Genomic DNA, 16,876 nt, shown 5'->3' on the forward strand with positions numbered 1-16,876 from the left:
TGGCAAGAAATCTACATAATGTTGATCTACTCTTGGATACTAAATTGAGTATCCAGTAGCTTCTATGTGCTTGGGAACTAAGAAATGGACTGAAAAGCGGCAGAAAACAGCACGATACTGGGTCTGCGGTACGACCAAAAGTACGACAGTTTCACCAACATTGACTTGCTGTCGGACTCAAAAGCAACACTACACAGCCTATAGGTTGTCTGGAGTAGGGATGGGGAAGGGAGATCAACACTCAAAATTAGATTCGACATCGTCTATATTCATGACCTTTAGAACGTTACACATGCAGGCTCTCTGCGCTTGGTGTACAGCTTGACGATGGTATACAACGCTTGACCTAATCTACGTACGTGGCATCAGATCTATGCGCTGCCAGGTGCGAGCTGGTAGCGCATCGGAGACGTCTCTGGAAAGGCAAGGTATTTGCACGCTTCTTTTCTTCGGTCAGAAGACCAAAAGGACCTAAAAGCCATCCATGATGAGCCATGTGATCTTAAGGGATGACTTCCGCGTACTACATCTAGTCCGTCTGAATTGCCGTTCGATCCTTATTTGCATCCATCGATCTCGCATTTCATCACATGTAGTCGAATCTCGTGTATAAAGCTCTATCTTACCTTGTGAGAAGTGTATGGATAGCTTTTCTAACGTGAAAATAATGAGCTCACCCCACCTCTTTGTTAGAGAGCGAAGAGAGTCCTATTGCTGTAGCATGTCTTCGTCGACTGAAACTGTGATATCTAGCCTTCCAAATGCTAGTTTTGGAAGAGTCTTGTTGAAATCGACTTCTTGTCTAGACATGATTGGCTCAGATGCAGTCACGGTACGATGTTGGGCATCCTTGCACAAGTACCCACAGCGGCCTCAACACAAAGACGAACCCGTGGACCACTAGCGCCCACGTGACGCCCACACAGCAAGGCGGTCAAGCGGCACAATGTTGGCAGCGCGGTATCCGCAGTCTTCTGTTTCGAAACTTCGCGTCCGATTCTAGACGTCTTTGCTGGCCCTCGCTTGCGCCTCACTTTGTGTGGGGCGAGGCGAACGACCAATTGCTCACACGTTCGTAACGCTGGCATTGTATGCAACTAACAGTGACAACAACGAAACGCTGACACGATTAATCTTGAGGTCTCCACTTCTCAAGTGGGAAGTCACGTGTAGAAGGGGCTCTTATAGTTAACAAGAACCACAACCCTGCTGCAAGCACCGTTTGCTCTGTCAAACAGCACATCACCATCAGCGCAAACTCTCATTTGGGTGGTTCTAGAGGATACATAATCCAACATGTGCGAGTTCACATATACTCATCTCGAGTGCGGCCACAGAAAACAAGACCACATCGACACTAGCCTATGCGCATACTTCGAACGGACCAGCGTTCACTGTCAGCCAGACAACCGACAGCACAGAGAACGAGGAACTACGGTCGTCACTCGAAAAAGAAAAGGAAGGTGTTTTGACTGTCTCCAGGAGGCAGAGAATGCCGACCTAGCAGCCGCGATAAAGGAGTCACTAGAAGCCTCCGAAAAAGCCAAGAGGGCCCGGGAAGCGGCCGAAAGAGTGCAAAAGGAAGAAGAGCAGCGCATGGAGTGGGAAAGGAAGGCTTGGAAGCAGCATGAAGATGCAAAGCTGGCAGAGCGCAGAAGGCGCGAAGATGCGGAAATAATCAAGAACAACGCAGCCGCCGCCGCCGAGCGACGGGCCAAAGAGGCTGCTGAGCTACAAGCGCAGATGCAGAAGGAGCAGCAAGAATTGTTCGACCGCATCGCCAGAGAAGAGGCCGAAGAAGCTGCTGAGCTCGAATTCAAGAAAGATGCTGAGCATAAGGAGCGTTTGAGGTTTCAAAAAGCAGAGCATGAACGCAAGTTGGCTGAGAAGGCAAAGGAAGCCAAACGTTTACGTGAAGCGGCAAGAAAGGCCCAGGAGGTAGCCGACGAGCAAAATAGACATAACAGAGAAGCGGATCTCGGACGACAGTACGAGGCAGATGAAGATAGGGTCGAACGGGAGAAAGAAGAACTGGAGCGTAAGCTCGCTCGAGAGAGGGCCGCCGAAGCAGCGGAGACAGTCTCCCCACCACCCACGCATACCACGACTTTTACGTCCAAAACCGCCGTAGACTATAGCACGCTGGTCGGTCACCATGGACACCAAGAGATCGGGCACGGCATGCTCGGGAACCGACGTATACCTCTACACGAATCTCAAAAACGGGCTGAACCAACAAGACCCCCAACGACCCCGAGTTTCAAAACCGCTCCCACACCGATGGCCAGTCTCGCCAGACCTGTGCAGTCGAGTCCAACGGATTATAGGATTCCACAGCCCAGCTTCACCGCTACTTCCGGTACAACAACGCCAGACTGGAAAAAGAACATCCGCCCAAGATCTGGTTCAAGTATCATCCCCACAGCAGAGCCATCAGGTCCCACTTCTGAGCTTGAGTCGCGACTGGCGAAACGACGAGAATGGGAAGCCGAGCAGGAGAAACTTGAAGCAGAGAAGACAAATCAGGAGAGGGGCGAGCCATCCTTGGTGATAGTCGACAAGGTACGTGGTCCTGCTACCGAGCCTTCGAAGCCTACTTCTCTCGCGTCACACACACCGGCAATATCCACCTCACCTCCGCCGACGTACCCTGTAGTGCCTGCTCTCGCACAACCGGAGCTGAACTCTGCATCGCCTTCTCGAATGACCACAGTACCCAAACCTTATAAACCAGTGAAACGTATACCAAGCGCCTCCAGCCCGCCTGCCACATCTTCCATACCCACTCCTCCCCCAATGCCCTCACTACCGACACGAGCTCGCGTCGACTCTGCAGCGTCGTCACCCCGGGCGGGAAATAATAGTAATGACGAGGATAGTGCATGGGACGAGCCTGATAGTCATCCAATACGGAAACAATTCTCGCCGGATGATGTTTTCGGAGAACAGAGGAGGAAGGGATGGAGAGTAGAGTGACCTTACGGGTTTTAGAGACTGTATAGGGCGGCGTTCGGGTTGGTCTTCAATTTTTAATATAATTGGGTTACTGAAGAATTCATGGTTATGCTTTATGTGTTTTTTCTGAGGCGTATGGAGACCCACGCGTGTGCTCATCTGACAAATTGCTGATGGGGTGTATAAAAGGGCTACTCTCTTCGAGTGGAAGATGCATATCGCTTCCACCTACTTCTTTCCAGGCCTTCAAAAATTGTCTCAGCCACGCTATGGAGGTGAGGAGACAAAATCGTTGCTTCGCCATGCCATGGACTCTTTTTCAGAACAAAAACTCATGCGAACACACTTACATGAATTGGCTGAGAGACAAGAACAATCACTCTGGCATTCCATGTATCTGCGGTCATTTTAGACGGTCCCCAGTACAGATCATGGGATTGCTGCGATGAACTGTGTCTTTTCTAAAGTCTCTCATCACCGAAGTGCCATTGGAGTCGACATGAAAGGTCAAAGCCTATATATCTAGATATGCGAATTTCGAAATATCTAAATACAGCAAACAGTAACACATGTACCTGGATTGGATACGAAAGCGTCCATGTGCCGTCGCCACGAGATCCTCTTGTGATACTCTGACATCCACAAGCTCATGTCCTCCTTATCATGCATGGGATCCCTGGATCATTAAAGTGCCGGATCGACGGATGGAAGACTACTGAATCATAACAAAAGTACAGACTTCAATCTGTAGCGTCATACTATATGTGGACGTTTCTTTCGCTTCGTATTGGGGAATGTCACTTCGTGGGCAACATGTATATTGCCTCAACCGATGTCTCGACCTTGGGACTGGAGAACATACAACATTCTTCTGCGGTAGTTTGCTGCCCGCACATGAGAATGTGTGCCTGAAAACATATCGATGGCTTTTTTCTAAACGAGAAAGTCATAAAACTGCATTATGCTCCTTTTTGTAGGGTCACATCTACCGTATCTTACCCACTTGAAGTCCTCGAGTCACAGAAACACGCGAGAAATTTCATTATGGATGAGCGTTTACGTCCACCGAAGCAGTGAGAGCTGTGTGTTATGCCTCTCGCTGTGCCATCCCAGTATGCGAAAGCAGCGCTAATAGCATGTATCATATTTCCCCCTCCCTTCATGTCCATATGAGAACTAAACCTTATAACCATCCATCCGCATCTCACAAGATCCCTAACCGGAATATCCATGGTGCGAGCTGCTTATGCGCCAAGAATGATGTTGTCATAACCTATGTGTTCTTCCATAAATTTGCTTGTTACACTAAAAGCATATTTGGCGGGCTTGATGTTTGCCTGTGCAGGTTCGGACGCGGATTCAGATTCACAGTCAGTAGGTCAGCCAGTCATGCTCACTTGGACGATACTGCTCCATCGCGAATAAAGAGAATTTACAATGAGGGACACCACACCCCGCTTACTCTGCAAAGCCCTTCTACTCTTCTTCGCTTACACTGGGCAACTCACTCGTATCCTATCAAGTGTGTTAAAAAGTAGACTTCATGGGTCTTGTGGAAGTCCTGTTGAATAGCGGACGTCACGCAAGCTCGTATCCTGTGTACGTCTGCGCGCCTGCGATCAATCAGAAACAGCCACGTAATGGTTGTATGGCTGGGAACATATCTTTTGCTTCAGAATAACAACATGTCTCTGGAGCCTTACATATAAAGGACCGCGCATCGCAACCACTCTTATCGCACGGCTTCTCCACCTTCCCATCTAAGCAAAACGTAGAAATGATGAAGTTATAGGACGAATCTGCGGATCGTTTAAAATCTCAACGATGTCATCTCCGCATCTCAGCTCTCAAATGACTGAACAACTCCACTTTCATACCTGAGGGAAACCCGACTTTGTATCAATATAAATAGCTATAGTGCAATCACTACATGAGCGATGGGCGTTCGCCTAACATAACATTCGAAGTATATTGGCAGAAGCCCGATATCTCGACGTTTTGCGCTCAAGCAAAACCAGGGTGCACCAGAACTATGAAGCGGATCTTGCAAAGTCAAAAATACGCAAAATGTGCCTTCTATCGGCGGTGTCGGTAAGAAAAGATCATTTCTGGTCACTTCCATATAAAAGCTTCAGTACAAGACCTAGATATAAGTGTTCTTTCATCGGGAGGCGATTTCCTGCTGAAACCGTCTATTTTCTCAAACCCGGAGTACGATGTCCAAATCGATCGCGTTATGCAAAGTTCTGATGAATCAAGTTCATGGTGAGACCAATTGAACTTGGAAGAGTGGCGTGATATGTGGTGCCTATCGTCCTCTCTCAACTTACAACATTGCACCACATGGCCTTCCTTTGCATTTACCGGTCAGCACTAGCAAGTTGTGCGAGCAGTGCTACATGTTCGAGAGGTAGGCTGGGGAGCCTCACTTACCAAGTTCGCATTGGAAAAATATTGAAGACAATCTAAGATCCGCTTCTTTTCAAAGTGGTGGTCACCTATAAAAGGCCGTTCGTGTTCTTCCCTTCTCCAGCACAGGTTCGCAATCCCGGTGAGGTAGACTAATACGAAAAGAATGTGAAGCCATGAATTCCTCTTCATATGGTAAGAAAAGGAGGCCATGTACTCTCTGCGGCAGCTTTGCAGGACACATTTCGCTATGGCAGACACATGTTGTTGTGCGCAACATCGAGACTGGAGGCAAATTGTCAACAGACTATGCTGAGGACGTTCGGATATCGCCCAATTCGGAGGAAATAGAGCTGAATAATCGGCTACGGTTCTGGACCTGGCTGGAGACCAACAGACTGGCTTTGCAATCAAACATCGGAATGTCGAGTCACACATGGATTCTACGAATATGACTCCAGGCACTGAGATATGGTCATGGGCCGTATGAAGTCGAAACACCAATCAATCATATGTCTGGAAATGCGACCCATATCATCTTGGTCCCAAAGAGGGGTTCAAAATAAAAACATATATATGTGGTGTGATAGCCGGCATGTTGTGTTGATGACGATACGAATCATAGATTGGGTGCGCTGTTCACAAGGCACTCGTTGTAACGACCTCACAGCGACTTGTACAGACTTACATCTCAACAGAGAGCATGATGCAAGCATTCTGTGGCCCGCGCAGCCGCAGTAATGCACGCTCCCGCCCAACACTGCACATACCCGTTTGTACCACCTCTTCTTTCCCAACCATTTCAAACTTCCATATTCTGTGATAGGCTCTTTCCAAAAGACCTTACCCGGGTTCATATAGTTACTCCAGCGTAAACTATCCAGTAGCAGGTCCGAGAAGGCGTGGTGGCAGAGTGGTTAATGCGCAAGACTTGAAATCTTGTTCCTTCGGGAGCGCCAGTTCGAGTCTGGTCCACGTCGACGACTGTGCTTCTTTTTTAACTTGTACACATCTTCCTTGCAGCTCAAATTCGTTAGCAGTGATAGGAATGGTAGGTTCGTAGAGGGAGGGCGACGACAAAAGGGGAAAATTCTGATAGGTGACGTTCGGATTATATATTTACATTTTGCCTACCTTTCCTTTAAACGCCGTGCTGGTATCAAAATTAAGTCGTCGCTTATAGCTGGTCTGGCGAGACTCTCTGTACAATTATACCTGTGGCCGCACCTCCACCATTGCAGATAGCAGCGGCCCCATACTGCCCGACCTCGAGCTGGTGCAGCAGCGTGACCAATATCCTGCTACCAGAGCTACCGAGAGCGTGACCAAGCGCGATAGCTCCACCTCTCGGGTTCACATTGTCAACTCCCAATCCGAGGATCTTAGCATTGGCCTTGATGACTGCGGCAAACGCTTCATTGAATTCCCAAATAGCGATGTCGGACTTGGAAAGCCCAGATTGCTGGAGGAGCTTCTCGACTACGGCGGCGGGCGCGACAGGGAAGTCGATCGGGTCCATGGCTGCATCGGCGTACGTGACGATCTTTGCGAGAACGCGACTGTCCTTGCCGTACTGCTGGGCGATCTCCTTGCTACCGAGCACCAGTGCAGATCCACCGTCGCTGAATGCAGAGCTGTTCGCAGCGGTAACGCTGCCGCTGCCGTCTCGCACGAATGCTGGCTTCAGGGTAGGTACCTTCTCCAACTTGAGCTTATTGTAGCCTTCATCTTCCGATACGATAACCTCGCCCTTCCTCGACTTGACTGTTACCGGCGCAACCTCGTCCTTAAACAGGCCCTCTTTCCACGCTGCTTGCGCGCGCTTGTAGGTGAGGATGGCGAACTCGTCCTGCTCGTCCCGAGAGAGGTCGTACTTCTTCACCGTGTTCTCCGCGCAGTTGCCCATATGAATCTGGTTGTATACATCCCAAAGTCCATCACCAATCAGTCCATCCTGCAGCTGCTGGTGGCCAAAGGGCGGCTGTTGGCTCGCCCGGTTGAGATAGTATGGTACTCTCGTCATATTCTCGAATCCTCCTGCGATCTGTGCTTCCGCCTGGCCGAGCTCGATGCTCTGAGCAGCGAGGTTAACAGCCTTGAGGCCCGATGCGCAGACCTTATTCACCGTAGTAGCTTCGATATTAGTGGGCAGGCCAGCGAAGATGGCGGCTTGTCGTGCGGGAGCTTGTCCAACGCCTGCACTGAGCACGTTGCCCATGTATACGGCATCGATAGAAGAAATGGGTACTTTGGACTTTTCGAGGGCCGACTTTATCGCGGTGGCACCGAGCTGGGTTGCGGAGACGGTGGTGAATGCGCCGTTGAACTATCAGATGTCAATGCCAACGTCACATTCTCTAGGTGTATTGAGACTCACCACTCCAGTAGGCGTCCGACTCGCGCTCAGGATGTATGCATCTCTGACTTCCTTCTTCTGCTGAGCGGATGAGCTGAACTGGCGTTGTATGCTAGCAAGGCGTTGCTGGGGCCGTGAAGCCATCCTCAAAGATGTGCGAAGAGCAAAAGACATGACTATGAAAACCAACGAATGGCGCAAATACAATACACAGCAAGGAAGAAGTATGTAGAGAGAAAGTAGTTTTGGATCGGTTGTCACATGGCGGAATTGCCGCCGCTCTGCCTCTTGACGTTCGGAATGTGGAGAATGCGGAGTCCGCCACGCTTGAGCCGAGGTATGACATCGGCCCTTCGCGGCTCAATGGCGCCGCCCTTAGTCACCTGGAAGATGTTCGGCGATGATGTAGATGACTCGGAGATAATAAGATAACGTGAGTGCGACTTCCTCGTGACTCTCTTTGACATCTCCCAATATTCCCATCAACATGCGCCTCACAAGTATCGGTAGTCGTGCCCCTTTCCCGAAGTTTTGAGACTTATCAAACAACATCGCAACAGCGCACCACCGCTCCGCTCAACAGCGAACGCACGCTTTGCCCCATCGTGGACGAACTTGCACAAACACGAACACGAAGTATCGTTTCAATGACAATAGGTTATATTCTTCTCAATCGAACTTACCCGCTGTCCCATATATATACAATGTGGCTTATGAAAGAGCTGCATACGTAGTAGCATTGCTCTGTGCACGGTAAGCACGATATTGTCAGTGACAGGTCTGTTGCATTGATGTACGGTACATCCGTCAATGAACATGTGTTCCGCCCAGATCTAAGGTTCTTAGCTGACAGTTCACTCACCGAAGATGGCCGCATGACGCTTCACTTTGTCCAGGCGTTTTGGGCATCAATCTTAGCACGCGCAATAGCACGAACGCGTTTTCGGCTGATAGGATAGACGTTGTTCCTAGCACCAACCGAGAATCTGGATGCAATCGAACATGCATACGGCAGCCGAGATATTCAGTAAACGGCTCAGTGCTACATAGGACACTCCTCGCCTATCAGCGCCACCAGCAAGACTACGGGTCCACGCTAAGCACTTTCATCCCACTGACATTCCTGAGAGGACGGGGGCTCCTGCATTGTGCGTCCAGACTATTTCACGATGCCAGTCTGACGCGACGTCTTCTTCAAACTGGCTCTGGCGTACAGCCACTCTACAAACTTTCGTCAATTCTACGCTATTGGCCAGGTGTAATCGTGTCCGTTTGACAAGAAACGAGGTCTCGTTAGTAAAATCGCAGTGAGACTCCCTGGGACTCTCGAGGTATAAGAAGAGGAGGACAGCCTGCGATGACAGCTTGCAAGCTCAATTGAACGTCGGAAACTTTCACATTTGGTCTGGCTTTCGCTCTTCTGGCTACCATCCTTATAAACTATTGATCCACCTCTACCTCTGGACACATCGGTGCAGCAATCATGCGCGTCACGACCCTTCTCTCGTCCCTCGCAGCCATAACCACCCTCGCCCTTGCTGTCGAGCAGGTCATTATCAAGAACCATCTTGCCGTTCCCGTCTGGTACACTACAGTCGACCAGACTGGCTACCGCAGCGAAACCTTTTACATAGGCGCCCACGACGAGGCGTCCTTAGACCAGAGCGACAGACCAGGCGTTGCTGTCAAGATCACCCCCGATCGGGTCGACATCGATACGCCAGGTAAGGGCGTCCTCATCCTTGCCTACAATAAGCACCCCGACGGCTGGATTTACTACGATTTGAGTGCCCACAATTACTTCCCGTTTGCGGGCTCCAAAACTAAGCTCGGCGGTCCGGGCAGCGATAACGATTGGAACGATGGGCAGAAGCACGACCCGCATACAGTTGGGTATCAGGGGCACGGTGATTTGTATCTTGATATTGGCTACTAGATCAATGGTCCTTGTGCGAGGAGTACACTAGTCGGTTAGAGACGGATGGAGATTGCGGAGGGAGAGAATCAAGGTTGGGAAATATATGGTCTGTTGCAGGTACCTTATGCTTAGTCGTATCGCACGTATTCAATGTTCCCCTTAGATTCGCCTTTATAGACCTCTACGAGTCACCTGTGTACAGCACGGAAACCTGCAATCTAAGCCCCTTACAAGCCACTTGCTTCAATTAACGCGGTCTATTATATCACCAATGCCGTACAGCCACGCATTCGTAATATAAACCCCAATTTACCCTCACCTTAGGCAGTGCTACAAAGGGACAGCTTTGAGTTTTCCCGAATTTTGCGAGCACGCATGAGGTGAAATCATGGTATTAGTCACACTATTCTTTGCACGAGGTCTTGACAATCAAATAGCTTGACATTCTCAGCAGATATCCGGCTGCGTGGAAAGTCGGTGGGTCAGCGGAAACAAGAGAACATCTTAAGCAAGTGCGAAAGACTGTGTACATACAATTGCGTGAGCGACGTAGCCGATTATATCCAAATCATTCACGGTTCGCACTGTAACTGGAACGTTGCTCGTACACGTGCAATGAGTGAATCCCGTGGTACCTGCCAAGAAATGCAAGCTGTGTCAGCAGTCGAATCGGCAACCGGCGATAGCGAAAATACGCTAAACCCTTTGTTCGCCGGGATCAGCCGCCGATTGTGGTCCCAAATGCAATTCACTCCTCCAAGACGATTCACCGTCACCGTGCTCACTCACCTTCCTCCATGTTGCCCACGCTTTAGCGACCTCGTGGTCAAGCACCGACACTTCTCTGCTCGTTTCTTCTTGTCTTCTGTAACTCTTGGTGCCTTTCGGTCAAGCTTCTTTCGCTCGTCCAGCTCGCTGCCACACCTGCCAGCTTCCTTGCAGTCCCACCAGTCACACCATTCTTCACGAACCTACGATTGCCCTCACAACGCACCATGGCTCGCAATCGCAGCCCATCGCCCGCTATGGCCTTGGACCACGCAGGCTCGCCGCAGCCTGCAGTTTCGAAGCGCGACAAGCGGCGCAACATGCTCGCCGACAAGCTCTCTGAGATGATGGCATCCTTCTCCGACAATAGGGATAGCCACTACCGCGCCCAGTTGGCCGCTCTGCAAGCCGATATCAACCTCATCCTCAAAGCCGACCCGTATACGAACAAGCCACTCGAGGATGCTGGCGAGGAGGCATCCGAGCTCATCACCTCCATCATGGGCAACAATGCGCCGACCGCACCAAGCGCGGGCACCGACTACGTCGCTCAGTGTGGAAAATACTATGGGCGCTTCGTAGACAACGTCAATGATGCTATAGAGGACCGCGACCGCGATCTCACAATGCTGTTTGTACGCTTGCGCCCTTTCTCACTTCACATCTAGACACCCGCTAACTCTACACTTGCATAGAACAAACACCAGAACACTAAGAACGAGATCGAGAATGCGCACTTCTACAAGGTGCAAATAGCCGAAGAAGAGCACAAGCTTCTCGCGGCCACCATCCGCGAACGCCTCATGGCTACCATACAGACACGCACCATGCGTCTGAAGCGCGAGAAGGAGCAATTAGACCTCTCGGACAGTAACGCCATGCTGCTGCACCCAAATCAGTTCAGCATTGGCAATCCCGCCAGCCCAGGCGGGCCCCAGGCGCCACGCAAGACACGCAGGACAGGACACAAGTTCGGCGATGCGGAGGACATTGCGCAAGAGAACAAGCGCAAGCGAAAGCTCTTCGAAACAGACGACAACGACTCTCCTGGCCCCTCTGGCCGCAACGTCGAGTTTGGCGCCAACTCGCCCTTCCGTGAAGCCAAAGCCCGCACCATGCACACGCAATTCGAAGCCTCGGCCTACTCTCTCGAGCGCCTCTTCACCGAGAAAGAGCTCAACATGGCCATAAACCAAGCCACAACCGCCGCCTCGAACTTCTTCGCCAAGATGAAGACATCCGACACCGAGCAGCCCACAACCAACGGCACAAACGGCACCACCACCAACGGCGACCGCGCCCTCGACATAGGCGATGACGCCCCCGAAGAGCAAGACTCTGACGATATTCCCGGCGCAGTTGACATGGGCCGGCAAGTCTCGTCCAACCCGCACGCCACCCGCGGCGCAACTCGCGCGCATCCCAACTTCAACCTCGCGACCGGCACAATCCCCACTATGTACGCCCCGCCCTTCATCCTCGATGCGAAGATCTTCCAGAAACCAAATGCGTCCGCTCCAGCGCCCCCGCCCCTCGGCGCCGCAGATGTAGAGCAAGATCTCAAACTCATGCTGCGCGACGCCCGGCCGGACGACGAGCTCAACGAGAAGCTGCTTCAGGCAGCTGTGCATCCTGTGCGCGCGAGAGAATATGCGATACAGCCGCCGGAATACCGCGAGCCGGCCAACGAGACAACGAGTCTGGTCAGGACGTTGGTGCCGCACCTGGAGGTTGGGAACGGTGCGGTGCTCGGTGGCGTGCCGATGAGCGCGCAGAGCAGTATGGGCGGGTATAGTGACGCTGGTGGTAATACGCCGATGGGAAGGTACGGGGAGAGTAGTCTTGCGGCCGCGCTCGGAGGTGTGGGCATGGCGCGGACGGCCAGTGGAAGTGGGCGAAGGGGCGGAAGGAGAGGCGGATAGATTGGTGCAGTCTGTTCGTTCTATCCTTCTGCGCTTGTTGGTACGGCCGCCATCTTGACTTGTTATATACCCACACACTGGCGTCGGTCCTTGACTCCCTCCTTTGGCGTTCTTGTCACTTATCTTGGCATGATTGGCGTCCAACGCTCGTGTCCGTTCGTATAGGTCTGTCTTTTTTGTTTTGTTATGCATCGGGATGAAGTGGCATTTCCCGGCGTTCTCACCCATGGGTTGATCATTGCTCTCACAAATGCAACATTCGAATTGCGCTACACATGTAAGAGACCAGTGCCTGAAGTATGACTGATTTGAGCTTCTAAGTGAAGAATTTTGATGCGTGATGTTGGTCCTGGGGTAGGGAAGCAAGATGCAGATGCTTCCAGAATAACTCAGCCAGCCTGGAAGTAAGAAGTTCGTCTTCAATATGATGATGAAGTGATCCGGCACTAGGGAGATAACACACGGGTGTCGAGTAATGATGGATACACACCACAATGCTCCAGCACCACGACAATGGACCAACAGCATCAGAGAGCAGAAGCCAAAGTCCGCGGAAAGACAAATTTCTAAACAGACCCGTAAAACAAGAAAAGAAACACAACGCTACCAATTCCTCTCTATCCGCCCATCTCATGCTCAACCAGCCACTTCGCCAATGAATAAACCATTAGCTCGGAATCTTCCTCCTAAGCCCGAGATACTCGTCTCAAGATTTGAGAACAGGATCCATGCATACCTCCGAAATAACCCCATGACCGGACCAGTTGCAGAAGTCCCGTACGCGCACCGTTGCGGTTGGATCCAGAGTGCTGTGCGGAAACAACAATACCGGTACATTGCGGCTGTCGGAAGGGCCACAAGAAATGATAATCAACCACTTGCTAATTATCGAGCACGACTGCGTCGATAGACTTGATGAGAGCGCTACAGTCGGTTCTGCTAACGCGGGGGCGATAAACAGACATATATTCTACACATCAAACCCGAACAATTGTTTAGGCATGGTCGCGCTTGTAGACTGTGGTGGACTAATGACCGGTCTCCTTGCCACAGACATCATCATCGATGGAGGCGGCGATATCGACGTCGTGGGCGCCCCTATAGTATCGCTCGATAAGAGGGACGACCGCATCGCACTTCTTACCGTACTTGGACTCGGAAAGCGTGCATAAGTCTCTCACGCATACCTTCTGCCGACGCGACTGGTCCCTGACAACGGGTAGACGAAGGAAGGGTTCGTCGCGGCAAACGTGATCGCTTGTCGCATCGCCGACCGTGGGTGGGACAGCTTCGATCTGGAACATCATCCCAAAGTCTCGGTGGACGACAGCGCAGTCGACTCCAGGAATACGCGGGGCGCAGTATGCTTTCGAGCAAACCAAAGACATTGAAGTGTTATAAGCGGAAATCGTAGGATCCTCAAAGGATGTGCGTGCAAGTACAATACCGCAGACATCGTGGTCATCTGTGAACTCGACGTCCATCTGCATTGTCTTGTTCAAGAAACGTCCAAGGTTGTGCTCAATCTTCTTGCAATCGTAATCGATGTGGTCTGAACGACGACAAAGCTCCTTACGACAAACTTTGTGGGACCCTCGCTTTGCCTTGGTGGACAGAGGCAAGTGAGGGAGTTCGTTGGCCCTCACTCCAAGACAGGCGGGTCCATCGACACTGAAACTGACGCGTGTTCCAAAGAATTCAAGCGACAGCTCTTCCGCCAACTCCGCTGCCTCCTCACATTCGTCATTGGAAAGGTTGTGGATCCGGCAGTTCTCTAGCATGCAAACCTCTGAAGGGTAGGCTACAAACACATCGGGCGCGACCTTGGGGCAGGCGTCATCATCCGTTGTCCAGTCGATCTCATGGCCGAGGTTCTTCGATATTTCCTCGAGTTGGTCTTCGACGTCGCTGCAGTCTGCCTCGAAGGGCTTGCAGTAAGGGTTGACGCAACGTTGGGGCCGCTTCCCTTTCACGCGATGATCACGAAGCCACTTCCTTGCAGCCATGTCGTACGGTAGATCGCACTCCTCATCTGTCGTCCAATCGATGTTCGGGTAAATCTCCCTCATGACGTCGTCGTGTACATCTCCCCAGTACGTGAAGAGTTTCCTGATCGCATTCTCGCCTACAACACATCTTGACACCTCAGGGCCTTGCGAGCCAAAGGTGACGTTACTGGTACAGACCTTTTCATCGTCCGTCCAGCTCCAATTCTGACCAACGTCCGTCGAAAGCATGTTGAGCTCCTTCTTGACGCGCTTGCAAGCTTTGCCCTGGCAACCCACAACACACTTCTTCTCCTTGTGCTGCTTCTTGTCAATGAGCTTGCGATGATAGGCCCGGGATTCAGCAATGGCTTGTGGCGAGCAATCGTCGAGGTTCGTGGTCCAGCGAACACCTGAAAAGAGCTCTCGGACGCGTTCTTCGGTTTCGTTGGCTCCCCAGTATTTGCCGAGCTTCTCGTTGGCCGTAGTGATGCAAACTTTGCGGATGTCATTCCAGCGGTGACCAATACCATAGGTAGCGTTACCTATTTGACGCCGTGTGAGCGCGGACCCATCGTATTGACAATGCTCGTCCCCAAGGTCCGCACTGTCGTCAGTGGTCCAGCTGACGTCCTTGCCAGCTTGTCTGGAAACAACATTGAGCGCGTCTCTAAGTTCACTGCAGGATCCGTGGTCGCACCAAGGTCTGACGCAGGGCTGATTCCCAATTGGCTTTACCAGGTCGATAGGGTTGTCCAAACCACGGCATTGCTCCTCGTCTGATGTGAAAGAGACATCGTGGAACAAGTTGTATGGGCCACCGTTATTGAGAAACTCTTTTACAGCACGTTTGCTACCCCATGGAGGGAAATGACGGAGCAATTTGTACGCGGGCTCGACGCAAGTGATTCGGTGGCCGTGCTTCGTTGGGGGCGTGGCGTTGACATCGCGCTTTTCGGTCGCAGCACGCTTGTCCCCGCATACCTCATCTTCGCTCGTCCAGTCGACTTCCCAGCCAGCGTCCTTCGAAAGTTTCTCGAGCTCGTCCTCCACATCACTGCAGTCACCTGGCAGGCGATATCCTTTGTGACAAAAGGGTTTGACACAACGCTTGAATCGGTGCTTTCCATCCTTGAGAACAGGAGAGACTGTCTTGTTCGGCTTTTGACAAAGCTCCTCGTCCGAAGTCCAAGAACGATCTGGAAACAGTGGGTCACCGTGATTGTTGAGGACTGATTTGACGGTATCCCTCGAGCCCCAGAACTTCTCAAACCATGGGTAATACTTGTTGATGCACATGGTAACGTGGTTGTCACGTTTTTCCACTACACCCGGATATATCTGCTCCATCTGGTGTCGAATAGCTTCGCAACTGGCTCCAGGGAACATATACTTGGTTTTTTCGCCGCAGTTGTCTTGGTAGAAGAGCTTCGCATTGTGTTGAGCCATCTTCTCGTCGCATTGAGCGTCAGGCCAAGCCTCATGAAGAAGGTTGCACATAGGTCCCGAGCTGACCGAATTCTCCATAACCGTGTCTGCCTTTACGGCGCCGGTGTTTCGGGCGCGAGGAGCGGTATGGGCTTCGGCATCCTGGGAGGCAGCATGCTTGGCCGCTTCGAGACGCATCACGGTCTTGAGAGGTACCGTATCGACGCGTTCAACAAGCCACTGGCTTTCCTCATCCTCGGACAACATTGGCATTCGCTTCGGACCCACAACGCGGGCGCTGCACATGCGAGGGTGGAGCGGATCGTCGCGTTCGGCGAGGAGGCCGATACAGTTCGAGATGACACGGACAGGTGTGGTATCTAGAGAGGGAACTGTACGCTCCGAGCCGCAAAGAACTAGCTCGATGTCGTCGGTGCTCGAACACTGCTGGGTGGGCACGTCTGAACTCTTGAAACTGCCACGGCAGGTGTTCAAGGTAGCGGTATCGAAGTCATTCCCGCGAACCGTGGCGAGGTCGATCCAGATCTTGTTGGCATCGGACGAGTCGACATCGTACTGGAAGTTGATCTCGCCCTTACCCGTGTAGATGCCATCACGTTCAGTGGAGATCTTTATGGCGACACCAGGAATGACGGTGGTGCCAGAGCGCCAGGGCTCCTCATACCTCTTTCCAGGGCTTATGGAGAGGTTGTTTGCAAGGTCTGCCTTTTCAGGTACTGACCAAATATAGACGTCCTTCCGGCATTTGTTGGTGACAATAGCTTTGGAGTGGCCGAGGGCCACCAGGACGCTGAGGATGAGGACCCGGAGGGCCATGATCCGCCAGCTGGAGGGAGTAGACGTGTCGGAAAAAGGAGGTAGAGAGCCAAGACGGACAAGAGAAGATGGCAGGGTATGTATGTTGTGAAAACAGCTGGCCGCTAAAAACGCTGTCGAGTGACGATGCGGTTGGGGAGGGAGAGAGAAAGACGGGACGAGAGTACGTTCACTTGGGTGCAGGTAGTGCCCGGCTGAGGGCGTCGATGACAGCCTCGCATCGTCATGGTGCTGGTTCTCGTGGCAGGTGGTTGTGAGGGCAAAGGAAAGCGCAGGCCCAGGCCCTCTCCGAGGGCAA

At 51.8% G+C, this 16,876-nt stretch overlaps 5 protein-coding genes and 1 non-coding gene across 6 annotated transcripts; 4 read left to right on the forward strand and 2 right to left on the reverse strand.

Annotated features, from left to right (window-relative positions):
* Positions 1-1,296: 1,296 nt before the first annotated feature.
* N0V89_001238 (uncharacterized protein) lies at positions 1,297-2,976 on the forward strand (the record flags this gene model as incomplete). Its single annotated transcript, XM_056210052.1, has 1 exon — positions 1,297-2,976. The coding sequence occupies one exon, from the start codon at positions 1,297-1,299 to the stop codon at positions 2,974-2,976; it is 1,680 nt and encodes a 559-aa protein (XP_056076874.1).
* A 3,287-nt stretch (positions 2,977-6,263) lies between these two features.
* On the forward strand, positions 6,264-6,344 carry N0V89_001239. Its single transcript has one exon. It is a non-coding gene; the product is annotated as a tRNA-Ser (tRNA).
* A 197-nt stretch (positions 6,345-6,541) lies between these two features.
* N0V89_001240 (uncharacterized protein) lies at positions 6,542-7,894 on the reverse strand (the record flags this gene model as incomplete). The annotated part of the gene is made up of 2 exons (XM_056210053.1): positions 6,542-7,690; positions 7,742-7,894. 2 exons carry the CDS (start codon positions 7,892-7,894, stop codon positions 6,542-6,544), a joined length of 1,302 nt encoding a protein of 433 aa, XP_056076875.1.
* A 1,309-nt stretch (positions 7,895-9,203) lies between these two features.
* N0V89_001241 (uncharacterized protein) lies at positions 9,204-9,656 on the forward strand (the record flags this gene model as incomplete). Its single annotated transcript, XM_056210054.1, has 1 exon — positions 9,204-9,656. One exon carries the CDS (start codon positions 9,204-9,206, stop codon positions 9,654-9,656), a length of 453 nt encoding a protein of 150 aa, XP_056076876.1.
* Positions 9,657-10,663: 1,007 nt separating this feature from the next.
* Positions 10,664-12,328, forward strand: N0V89_001242 (uncharacterized protein; the record flags this gene model as incomplete). Its single annotated transcript, XM_056210055.1, has 2 exons — positions 10,664-11,041; positions 11,102-12,328. The coding sequence occupies 2 exons, from the start codon at positions 10,664-10,666 to the stop codon at positions 12,326-12,328; spliced, it is 1,605 nt and encodes a 534-aa protein (XP_056076877.1).
* A 1,028-nt stretch (positions 12,329-13,356) lies between these two features.
* Positions 13,357-16,578, reverse strand: N0V89_001243 (uncharacterized protein; the record flags this gene model as incomplete). Its single annotated transcript, XM_056210056.1, has 1 exon — positions 13,357-16,578. The coding sequence occupies one exon, from the start codon at positions 16,576-16,578 to the stop codon at positions 13,357-13,359; it is 3,222 nt and encodes a 1,073-aa protein (XP_056076878.1).
* Between the last annotated feature and the right edge of the window lie 298 nt (positions 16,579-16,876).

This window comes from Didymosphaeria variabile (assembly GCF_027946475.1).
Source record: "Didymosphaeria variabile strain IMI 356815 chromosome Unknown scaffold_1, whole genome shotgun sequence".
NCBI classification, from domain to species: Eukaryota; Fungi; Ascomycota; class Dothideomycetes; order Pleosporales; family Didymosphaeriaceae; genus Didymosphaeria; species Didymosphaeria variabile.